The following is a 14,184-nucleotide window of genomic DNA, read 5'->3' as shown; positions in this document are numbered from 1 at the left end:
AAATCGTAAAGCTGATCGTTCCCATAATTCCCTGTTAATGAAGGAGGAAGCCAAGTTCCAGATGTAACAAGATTCTTTAAACAACTTTTTCTCCCTGGAGAAAGGGGTCTCACTATGTAGCCTAGGCTGGTCTTGAACTTGCCACCACAGGTAGAGATCCTGAGCTACCAGTTTAGAACAAATGAGGACCCAGTTTCCCCATGAGACCAAACCAACCTGCACTTTGCCTCTCTCTCATCTGTCTGGAATTGCTGGAATGCCATGTCCTGGCAATTACCTAAAACACAGGGGCCTATGCAGCTAGGCTGTCTGAGGAAACAAAAAGTTTCCTGCCTCTGTCCCCAGTGACCAGGTCCAGACCACCTCCCCGAGGGTAGATGCAGTGTCCTATACAAAGACCATATCACCCTGATGGCCTCATGCCTCCCCATCTCCTCTCCAGCTTAACTCCTGGGTCAGACAGAGCCTAACTAGCTCCACCTTCTTGAGCTCAGCTACGCCCAGCTGCCAAAGATCTTCAGGCAGGCTTGTTAACTGTTGGTGTCCTCCCATGGGAAGCTCACCTGAGTATGTGGCCACAACTCTCGACCTGAGGTGGACAATTGTGATAGCCTGCTGCGTCAAGGAAGGGCTAGGGTATAGAGACTGGGGAAGACTAAGGGGTAAGGCTCTCTATTTATGCAGCTATGGGGAAGCCACCATCCATGCTGGGTGAAGACTTCTGGATGCAGCCTTTGGGGGAAATGCCCAGGCTCTGGTTAAGTAGTAGTCCCTTAGCCATTGTTCTGTAAGCCCAATAAAATTATTGGTTTACTAGGGTGAACTCTTGGAACCCTGGGAGGAAATGGACATTGTTTACAGCTTCCCTAGGAAAGGAGTTCAGCAAGGCTCTCTTGCCTCTGCCTCCATGAATGCCATCACACCAACAGTCTAATGGCTCTTACCCTGACAGTGTGTCACTTCCAGCTGAAGGGCTAACTCAGCAGGACCCCTTTTAAATGAACTTTAGGACTCTACATCCCAGGCTCTAGAAGTTATGAAACACTCGAGTTGGCCTCACTCTTCTGAGGTGCCAATAAGTGGCTGTCTTAGCATGTCTGGAGACTTTCTCACAGACAAGACACCACACCTGCCACTTTCTTCCACAGTGTACACAGAACCTTCTTTATTTCACAGCAGCAAAGACTCCCACCATGCCTGGAGCCTGTGTGGACGTGGAGATAGATTATAATTTAGAGATGGTGGATGGGTATCTTATTCCCTACCTTTAGAGGCAGCCCTAATTATAAGCTCCAGCCCAGCCAAAAGAGATTTAAGTGTTTCCCCAGAGTGTAGAACCTCATCCACCAAAACCACCCCTGGAAGACTGCAAGCCATTTCTGGCGTTTGTTGATAGGTTTTCTTTTCTTTTCTTTTCTTTTCTTTTTTTTTTAAATCATTTAAGAGACTACTTTATTAGTTCTGTAATCAAACCCAAATAGATCTTACATATTTTTTATACTTATTTTTATTTTATGTGTACAAGTATATTGCGTGCATGTATGTGAGTGCACCTGTGTCGTGCAATGCCTCAGAGGTCAGAAAAGGGTGTTGGATTCCCCTGGAACTGGAGTTATGGACAGTTGTTTGCTGCCCTGTGGGTGCTGGGAATTGAACCCGGGTCCTCTGCTAGAACAGCCAGTGCTCTTAACCACTGAGCCATCCCTCCAACCCAGAATTATTTTTTGATCTTATTACAGATTTATTTTGGGGTGTGTGTGTGTAGGTCAGAAGACAACTTGTGTGAGTCAGTTCTCTCCTTCCCTCAGCAGGCTTAGTGGCAAGCACCTTTACCCCTTGCCCTCTTGCTGGTCCCAGAACTGCTTGGGTGGGTTAGTCAGATGGAGGCCCACAGACCTGGCGAAGGTGATGTGAGCCTGGAGCACAACTCTCCTCCACTGAGATTAACATAGAACACCACCTAGCCCACAACAGCAATCTCAACCACCAAAGGTACTTTATTCTGGAAGTTTCCATGTATTACAAAGGCATTAACGTCCTTCCTCGCACCCTTACTTCCCCTGCAAACCCAAACACAAGAGTGTCACTCCCTGTGCTCACTAGCCGCTAGCCAGTCGCTCCTGCTAGGGAACAGTCAACGCTCTGCTTCCTTTTCATAGATACACCCCTCGATTATTACACATTATCATTCCCCACTTGACACCTTAGCAACTTGATTGTTGGAACGTTTTTCCATCTGGCAAAAATTCAGTATGGCTTTGTGTGAGATGTTTAAGTGTCAGAGGCAGCAATGTTGATGTTCTAGCTCTGAGAAGGAAAATACAGAGCACTGCATATATTCCCTGGAAGAACGCACGCGGGAGGCCGAAAGGGGCCGTGCAGCATTAACAAGTCCAGCCCATATGGCTTGCTTTGGAATTCAGGGGCTGCTGGCCAGAACAGAAATGTCCCCAGAAGCAAGCTTGTGGCAGCACTACAAAATGACCCACCTGCTTCATTTTGTCCCAAAGGTGTCAGAGCAGGCATGCACAGGAAGGAGACAAATGGGCATCGTGGTGATTGGGAACCTGTGAGTCTCTGCAAATGCCCTGTCCATGTAGGCACTGGGAGCAGACACCTCCATCTCTAATTCGCCCAAGACCCCAGACTTCCTCAGCTCCATGAGTGGGGCAAAGGCACAAGTCACTGTAGGTCACTGGGCCCATCCCAGAAGACCTGGGTGTGCCCAAGGGCAGCACTTCTATCCAGAAGGGTATGCCTTAAGGATCTTCACGTCATCCACGGGGCGGTCCTGGGAGTTTGTCTCCACCATGCCCACTCGGTTCACCATTCCTATACCCTGGCACACTCGGCCAAAAATGGTGTGCTTGCCATCCAGCCACTGGGTGGGGGCAAGGGTCACAAAGAACTGGCTGCCGTTGGTGTCTGGCCCCGCATTGGCCATTGCCAGAATTCCAGCCCCTAGGGGAGACAAAAAGAAAAGAGCGTGTCAATAACAGCCCCTCAGCTCCAGCAGAGCGACACTGTCTGAGGACAGAGTTGCCCACCTCTGTCATCAACAGCCAGGCCCCAGACTACCTCTCTCTAGGGCAGAGGCTGTGCTCTGCACAAAGACCACCCCAGACCACCACTGTACCACCCCAATGGCCTTGCAGCCCCCCATCTGCTCTCCAGCTTGACTCCCGCCTGGCACGGTCTTGCTTTGCTTCAAGGGAGCTTCAGACATCCTTTAGTTCAGGACATTCAACAAGAGGCTAGTCTAGAACGTCCTCAGAATTGCTGAGGACTCTCGAGAGGTGCTGTTTTCTTTCATCTGCCAGGGCACTTTGTGGCGCCATGGCTGAGCATCTGTCTGGCATGCCGCCACGGTGTCAGGTACTCACCTTGAACCACAGCCAAAAGAGCAAGCTTTCAACAACCCATCCTCCTTCCTACCCGGTCCGGCCAGATGATACACTTACCAGTGAACTTGAGGTCTGGATGAAGTTCATCTTCAAACTGTTTGCCATAGATAGATGCGCCACCTCGACCTGTCCAACGAGAAGGCAAGGAATGAAGCAGCCAGTCCCACAGTCTACCTCGCAATGGGAACGACAGCCTGGGATCTACGGGCTTTTCAGAGTACAGGAAAAGGTAGTACATGCCCGGCTCCTGGCAGTATGGTTACAGCATTCCAGTCACTGGTTTCCTTCAGGTCAGACTTTTCTTTTCAAATACATCCTACTGTTCATTAAATAAATACATGTTTACTGTCAAAATGAAGAAAGCAGAACATTATTCACAGGAAGAGAGTCCTCTCTCTGTTCATGATCTGACATGCTAAAAGTCTCATACCTTCAACATTTTTCTGATTATTTTAGCAAGAGTGGCCAAGCCCTTAGTCCAGTGACCACCGCACACTGTTAACCAATTAGCATTCTTCTTTGCAGATCTTAGAAGGGAACAGGGACAGTGTAAGTGATGTGTAAGAAGGAACTGTATTACACAGGCAGAGTCCACTGAGGAGTAGTAGGGTATAGGAAAGGGAAAAATCATGGCCACCAAACATATGCCCAGTATGTGCAGCAATGAGCCTTCAGAGTGTGACCCCTGCACTCTGGGGATCTAAAAGCCAGCACATAAATGTCACCACAAATACTAAGAGATAGGCCAATCATGAGTAAGCGATGACACCAGAGATTTTCTTGGCAGGGGGGAGAGGGGAATTGATATTTTATGTGTATGAGTGTTTTGCCTGCAAGTAAGTGCACCCTGTGCAAAGCCCATGGAGGCCAGGAGCGATGTCGGATCCCCTGGAACTGGAGTTACAAACAGTTTTTAGCCTCCAAATGGGTGCTGTGAACTGAACCTGGGTCCTCTGTAAGAGTAGCCAGTGCTCTTAACCACTGAGCCATCTCCAGCCCTGGGGATTTAAAATGACCAGGAGACAACAGGCCCTTGGAATCACTAGGCATCTTGTGACCAACTACTAGCTGGGGCCTCTGGGGCACTGTTTTCCCAGAATGCACTCTCCTTTCAGAACCCAATTCAACTCAGAGGGGTTTGCAGAAAAGCCCAGCAGGCAATTCTCAGTTCACACATTGCTGGGGGTATGTCGAGTATGGAAAGATCTCTAGGCTGAGTACCCTACACAGATGCTGAAGAGCAGGGCCAGCACCCCGCAGGCTCTCCATAGGCTCGGAGTCAGAATCACAGGCCCAGGCCTGCTTCTGGACAGGCCTAGGTTCGCTTTTGTCACTTTTAAGCATGCTGTTGGGTTTTGTTCTTGTTTTGAGACAGGGTCTCACCATGTTGTCCTGGCTGTCCTGGAACCTGCTACATAGACCAGGCTGGCCCGAACCACAGAGAACTGCCTGCTTCTGCCTCCCACATGCTGGACTAAAGATGTAAGCTACCAGACCTGGCTCCTCTTTTAAACATGTATCCAACACAGATTTCACACACACAAAAGGCATGAAAAATGTGACAAACAGCAAGGACCTCATCTGTTTAAGAAACAAACATGGGGAGCTGGAGAGATGGCTTAGCGGTTAAGAACACTGACTGTTCTTGCAGAAGACCTGGGTTTGAATCCCAGCACCCACATGGCAGCTAACAACTGTTAACTCCAGTTCCAGGGGATCTGACAGCCTCTTCTGTCCTCTGCAGGCATTGCACAACATGGGTACACTTACATACATGCAGGCATAACACTCATACACATAAAATAAAAATAATATTAAAAAAAAAAAAAAAGGAAAGAAAAGAAAAACAAACATGGGAACCGGGTGAAGTGGTGCACACCTTTAATCCCAGCACTTGGGAGGCAGAGGCAGGTGGATAGATGGAGGCCAACCTGGTCTACAAAGTGAGTTCCAGGCCAGCTGGGGCTACAAGGAAACCCTGTCTCAAAAAGACCCCTTACCAAAAAATATTACAAAGCCTGCGGAGCATTCCCTTGCTGTTGGCTTTATGTAGCACTCTGGGTACCCCGCAGTTGGCTCTTCAGTCCTTACTGTCTGGGCTTCACTGCCTGTGCTCTGTAGCTTCCTACAGTGTCTGCCCTGCCTGTTGTCTCTCTTCTGGAGCTGAGTGTTAGGATACGGAGGCCCTGGCACATTCTGTCACTGTCAGCAGTGTGACCACAGTGTGAGCATCCTGCCTTGCAGACAGGGTGCCTGAGCTCCTGGGACCACCGCTGTCAGGGCTGTGCAGGGTCGCAGTTTATAGAGCCGTTACCAGTACTCCATTCTCCAAATATCAGAGGATGTGCAATGTCACCCTGCCATGTGCTTGCTCACCTTACTTCAAGGCTCCCTGTCCCACTCTCTGAGACTTATGCTGGGGGCTTCTAGGAAAGAAAGGGATGTTTCTGTGGGGGTTTTGTGGTGCTGGGAATCAAGCCTTGGGTGTGCTGGGCAAACAAGCTGAACTGCACTGCCCCCCAGCCCCTCACCGTGTTTCACCTGTGTCTCAGCATTCCTTCCAAACATAGACAAACCCACTCCTGTGCATCTCTCCTGTAGCTTTTTCTCAGCTTCCTTCTTTGAAAGAACACCACCAGGAGCAATAGTCTTCCTGCAACCAGAGACAAGCTCAAGGTCAAAGGCCAAAACACTAAAAGGTTCAGTGGACAGACAGCAAGCCTAGACCCTAGATAACTGCTGAGCAGGTGAACCAAGGAGAATGGCAGAGCTCCAGATAGTCTACAACGTGAGAAAAGCCACACGGCCATTGTGGCTGCGATGTCCATTACTTATAGCCAAAGGCACAACGGACTGACACAACCACTGTGTCAGTAACAAAGTAGGGAGAACACTGGGGGGGGGGGGAGGGGGGGGGAGAGGGGGAGAGAGAGAGAGAGAGAGAGAAAACGCGCGCAGGGACGGACACCAGACCCACCACAGGGAACACCCACTTCTCCAAAAGGCTTTGTAGTTTTTAGTGATTTTATTTTACTGTTGTGTTTTGTTTTTTGAGACAGGATCTCTCGAGAACAGGCCTGGAACTCACTATGCATCCCAGGCTGGCCTCGAATTTGCAGTATCCTCCTGCCTCGGCCTCCCAAGTGCTGGGACTACAGGTGAACGCCATTCACTTGGCAGCTCTGCAGTTCTGATGGTGGAGTCTCACTTTGAGGGTTGGGGCCTTCACTTGGATTCCTTAATTCCTTTCTTTGTTTCCTTACTTCCTTTGGGGTAGAGATATAGACTCTAGATCTGACTGTCTACTTCCTCTGCTGAACCTTAAGTGAGCTATTTAACCCTTTTAGAAATGAGGTAACACACAGGAGGAGATACAGGAGGAAGCCAGGCAGTGCATGGATGGGGACTCCGAGCCTCTAACCAATGGAGTCTTCGAGCTTCCCTCAAACAGATGCATTCACCTCTCCCCCGCTTCGTCCTGTTACTAATGTAGCCTATGAACTGTTCACAAGACTATCCACCACCACGTGCCCAACGCTGTCCTTTAAATAAGCCTGCATTACCACTTGCCATTCTCCCTAGCAGCTTCCCCTCCTAGTGAATCACTCCTACCAGCCCTTCAGAATGTTATTAACATGAACCTCAGAAACGAACCTCAGAAACAAGCTCGAGCTCCACTCTATTTCCTTATAGCCCTTCTCAGTAACACTTCCTGAAAAAGCTGTCCACACCTGGTTTACCTTCTTTCCCTCCCTCCCTCCATCATGGGGTTCAAACCTAGGGCCTGGCACGTGAGAAGCAACCATGCTGCCACCGGGCATCACCCCCACTCTCTTCTGAACATTCTCCCTGTAGACTTGCCCCCACTGCTCCACTACCTGTCAAGGTCACTAGTGACTTCTGACTTGTGCGTGTGTGCGCAGTACTCAGGACTCACTTTATTGGCTCCATGGAAGCATGAGCCCTTCTCAAAGCCTGCCCTGGCACTCTTCTCCTGGCAGCTCTTCCACTGGCACCTTCTTTCACAGGCCTACGGTGCCCTGAGAACAGTTCCCCCTCCTCCTGGCTCTCTGCCCCTATAAATCTCTGAACATCTGGGTTCAGGACCAGGTTCATGGTCGGGGGCTCCATGCTCATTGCCCCCTCTCTGCCTTACTCCAGCCTCGCCAGCCCCTGAGCTGTTTCTTGGCAAGCACTCTGGTCTAAGGCCTCTGACTACAGTTCTGTCTGGAGTGTCCCTGCCCAACCCTGGTATTCAAAAGCTGTGCTCAGCGCCACCTTATCAGAGGCCTTTCCTAACACACCAAACAGCACTTCCCCACCCTCTAGTCCAGCAGTTTCAAAGGGGGTAACCCTGAGGACACTGGGTAATGTCAGGAATGATTTGTTGTCCTAACTAAAGGTTCTACTGGCATCTATCTAGTGGTTCTTTGCCAGGTCATGCAGGCTGCTAAACATCATTCAGCGCCTGGGACAGCCCATGACAGAATTATCAGCTTCCATCGTAAACACTAAGGTGAGACACGCCGTTCAGTTCCCTCCCCTATAGCCTACTGCTTTCCAAGTCACTTGTCATGACCTGACAGTGCAGTGTGTATGGAACTGTTCACTTTCTGCTTTCTCACGATGAGAGCTCCACAAGGCTTTTACCCTGCCCTTGAATGCCAGGCCTCCAGGAGTCAAACAGATATGTGTGAAAGTGAAATATTAAACCAATTAACCAAATTCACTGTTTTTGAACTCTTATTTTTGTGCCAAGCCTTTGCTAACCATTTTACAAACACTTCTCACAATAACCCCAGGAGGTGTACACAGCATGCTCCCCACCTGTAGAGAAGATTCACGGTACATATGGCCATGTAAAGCCAAGATCATGTCCAAGCCCACTGGGTCCCACATCCCTGCTTGGCATTATGCTACACATTGCCACAGACCCTGGCTGGATTCAATGTTCTCAAAAGCTTTTCTTCTTACCCTAGTCTCAAGGGTCTCCAAATCTGATCATACTGGATCAAATCTGCACCTCTTTTGGTGGGGAGTAAGGTCTCCATTAACTGGCCCCATCTTACCCGAACCCATGTCTTCTACAGCTAAGCACTGTGCCCCAAACTGCCCTTTCCTGTCCCCTACACAGGCAGCTCAGAGATTTGTAAATTTTACAGAGGCCTTAGAATCACACTTCAGCTACTGTCTTGAGGATGGAAAAGTTGGGCCTGTGTCACTAACCCAGTGAGGTAAGATGAGCCCACTTGGGGTGGTGGGCTCTCCTCTACATTTCTGAAAACCTTTGTCAACATGCTCTACCCTGGGGCTGTAGAGGTGGCTCAGCAGTTAACAGCACTGGCTGCTCTTGCAGAGGATACAGGTTCAGGTCCCAGCACCCACATGGCCACTAACAACTGTCCATTAACTCCAGTTCCACGGGATCTGACGCCCTCTTCTGGCCTCTGTAGGCCTTGCACACATAGGTGCACTTACATACATGCAGGCAAAACACTCATACACATAAAATAAAAATAAATTAAAAAAAAAATCCTGTCCTCTACTTCCCCAGAGTTAAGTGCTACATTCCTTCAAGCCATTCTAGTTCCATTCTGCTCCCTCATTGTGAATTATTCCACTCAATGCCAACATTCATTTGCATAATTATTGTCATGACTTTCTTTTTGGTTTCTTATAATGAATAGCTGGCAGGGCTGGGGGCTTTGAAAGGAAAGAAAGCGCCCTGGCCTCCGGTCCTCACAGGCTGCAGAGCAGCGCAGGATACCCAGCAGACTCTTAGCAAATATTCACCAAGCGAATACAATTAACAATGGCTTGCTGCGCCACAAGATAAATTTCAGGTGTTCCTGGAGCTACCAGGAAGCGAGATGAAACCAGAGGCTCCCGCACGGAGAGTCAGAATGTAATTAATCTAGTCCTGGTGGCTGTGGCACAGGTGGCCAAGGGCAGGACAGGAAGACCTCAAGGAAGAACTGAGTCTTAATGGGAGGCGAGGAAGAGGTGAGCGCACAGAGCTAAGGAGCTAATGCTGCATATTCTAATGTGGGCAAGTGACGGGAGGGACATGGTTTGAAGTGAAAAGAATCGGGACATGTGAACAGAAACCATCTGGTGAGGGCAGGTACAAGGAAGGCCACAGGAAGGAAGGTTCTGGAGTACCCAGACTGTGGGCAGCTGGGAATGGAGATGAACATCAGGTTGCTGAGGTCCACCTGCTGTCCACCTGAGACGAGCGGCAAAAAATAACCTCACTTCATACTGGCAGCCATGATCTATGACCCAGAAGACAAACTCCTGCTTGCCTCTTCTTACAGGCCTGCTGGCAGACTGCAAACATTTGTTATACTTGAGGCTGGAGGCCATTATGTGGAATCTTCTGGGTGCTTCAATTTCATTAAGAGCACATCATAGAAATGTGACATAGGAAGGACAGCAAAGAAACTGCAGAGACAACGCAAGCACTGGTACCAACAGTTCCTGAGTCACTTCCGAGTCCTATCCAGTAATCATGGACTCTGGCACACACTGGCATTATGGCTTAAAATTTACTTCATTCAGGCTGGAGAGTTGGCTCAGTGGTTAAGAGCACTGGCTGCTCTTGCAGAGGACCCGGGTTCAATTCCCAGCACCAACATGGCAGCAAACAACTGCCTGTAACTCCAGTTCCAGGAGAATCCAACACCCTCTTCTGGCATCCACCAGCATTGCACGAGTGCACTTATATACATGTAGGCAATACACTCATACACATAAAATAAAAATAATGCAATATTCAAACAATGGAGAGGTCAGGAGGGACAGACATCGAATACTGGCATCACATTTGCCAATCCTCAATACCAAATGATATGAACAAACAACAGAGACATTTATTTATTTATTTATTTATTTATTTATTTATTTATTTATTTATTTTTGGTCTTTTTGAGACAGGGTCTCCCTGTAGCACCAGCTGGCCTGGAACTCACTATGTAGACCAGAGTGGTCTGGCCTTGAACTCATGAAGATCTGCCTGCCTCTGCCTCTCAGGTGCAGGGATTAAAGGTGTATGCCACCATGCCCAGCAACAATAGTTTTGTTTTGTTGGGGTTTTTTTTTTCCTGTCTTTTTGAGACAGGCTCTTCCTAGGGCCCCTGCTGTCCTGGAACTCCCTATGTACACCAGGCTGGCCTTGAACTCTGCCTCTGCCTCCCAAGTGCTGGGATTAAAGGCATGGGCCACCACGCCCAGCTAACAAAAGAGATTTTAAAAGCTGAAATTCCCCAGCATCAATGAAATGAAGGAAAGCTAATGTTTTAAAGATTCTGAAGAGCCAGGTGTGGTGCTGCACACCTTTAGTCCCAGCACTTGGGAGGCAGGTGGATCTCTGTGAATTCAAGGCCAGCCTGGTCTATGTAGTGAGCTCCAGGCCAGCTAAGGGCTATTTAAAGAAAAAAAAAAAGATTCTGAAGAGTTGTCCGAGGAAAGAAAAAGACATAAGACTTCCACCTGCACCCCCTGAAGGCAGTAAAGAAAGTCCGACAAATATTCTCCAATTCTGAAACGCCAGCAGAGGGCGTGAGTGAGCAGCCCTCCAAGACAGACACCTCCATCACCACCACCACAGAGCAGGTGCAGCGGGCTGTGCACCCTCCAGGGTACGGAGCCATACCTGGGGGACAAGCCAGAGCCTGAGGTGAGACTAGAGGAACCCTGGGACAGAGCTTACTGGAAGCTGGGAAGACAACAGAGGTTGGCCTTCCCCCAAGGGGCTCCCCAACCTCTTCAGCAGAGAATGCACTGGAAGGCACGCGCAGTAAGGACAGTGGCCCCAGATGGGTGCAGAAAAATGACAAGGATCTGCTTACATGGGACCTGAGCAGAAACAAGGCAGGGACACGCTGGTACCAACACCACCACGAACAGAAACGGCAAAGACGGCAGAACAGACATGCATGGAAGGCAAAAAGCAACCAGGGAACTCAGTCCTCAAGAGAATATAGCTAGGAAGTGACTGCTCTATGGCCGTCTCAGGACACAGGGGATTCAGAACTGAGCATCTAGTAAATCAGCAGATCAGAGACAAGATAAACCACACAACAGGGTGAAAAGACCGCAGAGCTGAGGACACAAAGTGAGATCCAAATGACACCAATAAAGAGCTGCAAGTCAGAGTGGACACAGCTGAAAACTGCATGGGCGGGTGAGGTCTGAAAGGATTTCAGTGAAGGAGGAAAAAGGAGTGTCTCACCCACCAGAGGGAACTGGGAAAACATCTCACCAACAGGAAATATGACAGACATGGAAGGCAAAGGTCACAAAGCAAATGACTGGTTTCCTGAAATAGAAAATCCAGTAGGTTTAACCAGAGAAAATACTCAGATTGTCTTTAATTCCCTAAACTGGAGGAATGAGTAAAACTGGCCTTGCTGTTTTCAGAAACCATGTTTAAAACAAGGCAATAGATCAGAATTTTCTAAAAAAGATCTGAGGGGCTGGATGTGGCCCCAAAATAATACAATAGCTACTCATGGTCTTTTTGAAACACAGAGGCAACAGGCAGAAAGTCTCAAAAAGGAACAAACACCCTCTAGTCCCTGCAGTACACAGCAGTAGATACAGAATCCTGGCAAGGAGACAGCTCAGCTCAGCGGAATGCGTTTGTGGCGCAAGCCTGCTGGCCTGAGCTAAGGTGGAGGACATCTGTAATCCCAACATGCCTAGAGATGGGAGGTGGACACAGGAGAATGTGCTGGAAGCTTCCAGGCCAGCTAGCTTGGAGTAGGTGGTGCAGCAGAAACAAGAGAGACCCTGCCTCAATGTGGCAGAAGCAAGATGCCCCCACCCATAACACACAGAGTAAATGGAGTCTTTTATTTTTATGTGTATGAGTGTTTTGCCTGCATGTATAAAGTGCATCATGTGTGTGCAAAGGCCACAGTGACCAGAAGAGGGTGTCAAATACCCTGAACTGGAGCTACAGATGGTTGCTGACCACCATGTAGACGCTGGGAACCGAACCCAGGTCCTCTGCAAGAGCAGCCAGTGTTCTTAACTGCTGAGCTATCTCTCAAATCCATAAACAAATTACTATTTTTTGGGAAACACTTTTTTTTTTTTTTACATTTTTATTTATTTATTTTGTGGGTGGGGAAGCACACACATCCTACAGCAGGTATGAAGGTCAGAGATAAGCTTCCAAGGGTCAGTTCTTTCCACACATATATCCTGGGGATCAAACTCAGGTCATCAGGTTGGGAGAAACTGCCCTTAATTGCTGAATCATCTCACTGGCTCCAATAGCATTTATTTGGTAAACAAAATTTGCAGTTTGTGCCCATTGAATCAAGCTGGTCCAGAAGTACCCTGTGTGGCTTCCATCATCATCATCATCATCATCATCATCATCCCAAAGACAGGCAATTTTTAACATTTTCCAGAAATACTGAAGCAGGTAACATAAAATATACATACAATGAAGACTGGGGGTGGGGGGAATAGGAATAAGAAATCAAAGACCAAAGGATTTGCCAACATGGGGTCAACTTTGGTGGAACAATGAAGGTTTCCATTAGCTCTGTTCTGCCCCCCTTGGAAAATCCTAATGAGTTTGTTGGGTCTGCTAACAGAGCATAGGATCGGGGGTTATTTATAGAACAGTGGTCGCCCCCGCTTTACGGCTGTGCTGGAAAGTCCACACTCAAATACAGATCCTGTGACTTCCCAACAGCCACACAAAATGGCAAGAGGTGCCTCATGGTATTCTTGGCTTATGGAAGCCTGGCTTGTGAAGCTTCAAAGGGAAGCGGAAACAATCAGGGCTGTTCATGAGATATTAGATTGGGTTCTGGTCAGCTGGGGCTGAAGAATCAGCTGTGAATAAGAAGAAACCAGAACCTGAAGCAAAACCTTTGCTTTACTGGGACAATTGATGCTGGTTAGCTGGGGCTGAAAAATCAGCTCTAAGCAACAAGACCAGCATCACTGAGGTGAAATCTTCTGGGAGGTATTTCCTCAGGGTCAGCACACAGAGGGGACCCGAGCCTCTGTCTCTAGCTGGAAGCAGGACTTAGTAATGTGTAAGAGTCTCCTGCATGGATCTGGTGTTGAAAGCGTGAAGGGGTCACAGGGAGCAGCTGAGGCTTGGCACTGTGAGAGGCCAGGAAAGGCCACAGGTGAAAGTGCAGCTTCAGTTGCAGTGAAGACCCCAGGATTGAAGGGGTCATGGAGTGAATCTAAGGCTTTGCACCCCAAGAGGCAAGAAGAGGCCATTGGTGAAGGTGTAGCCTCAGTTTCAGTGGAAACCCCAGATTTTTGGAGATGCCAGCACCGTGGGACGACCACCAAGGACAGCAGTAGGCATAGAATGGAGCTGGCTGGGGTCTAAGAGACAAGCTGTGTGTGTTGTGGACGTCAGAGTCAGAGAAGGGGAGCTGCCAGAACCCTTTGGAGTCGAAGATTGTGAGTGACTCCTAGACATCCAGCTTTGAGTTACTTTGCTGGACTTAGGTTTTGCTTAGGTGTGCCCAATTCTTCCCTTTGAAGACAGTACTTGTTTTGGATTTTACAGAAGCCCACCCACAGTTAAGAGACTTTTTAAAAGAGACTATGAACTTTTATGTATTTGGATTTTTTTAAGGGCTGTGGGTTTTTAAGGTTGTACTGTCTTAGGCTGTGATATTAACATCATATCTTGGGGACAGAAATTAGAAAGTTATGGTTTAATAGTGATGTTTGTGTGTCAAGTTGACAAGGGGTCAATTGTGCTGGATAGCTTTAGTGTCAACTTGACACACCT

General features: G+C 48.5%; 1 protein-coding gene across 1 annotated transcript in view; it reads right to left on the bottom strand.

Moving 5' to 3' along the window:
- Nucleotides 1-1,979: 1,979 nt before the first annotated feature.
- Ppil1 (peptidylprolyl isomerase like 1) overlaps nt 1,980-14,184 on the bottom strand; it is a 23,031-nt gene continuing 10,826 nt past the window's right edge. The window contains exons 3-4 of the mRNA XM_008840068.3: nt 3,462-3,530; nt 1,980-2,961 (exon numbers count right to left, since the gene is read on the bottom strand). Coding sequence (XP_008838290.1) covers nt 2,741-2,961; nt 3,462-3,530 — 290 coding nt within the window. The 3' untranslated portion in view covers nt 1,980-2,740. The remainder of the gene's footprint in view (nt 2,962-3,461; nt 3,531-14,184) is intronic.

Source organism: Nannospalax galili, unplaced genomic scaffold (genome assembly GCF_000622305.1).
Source record: "Nannospalax galili isolate Female #2095 unplaced genomic scaffold, S.galili_v1.0 scaffold538, whole genome shotgun sequence".
Lineage (NCBI taxonomy): Eukaryota > Metazoa > Chordata > Mammalia > Rodentia > Spalacidae > Nannospalax > Nannospalax galili.
The sequence above is the reverse complement of the archived record's forward strand: the minus strand, read 5'-3'. Positions and strand labels throughout refer to the sequence as shown.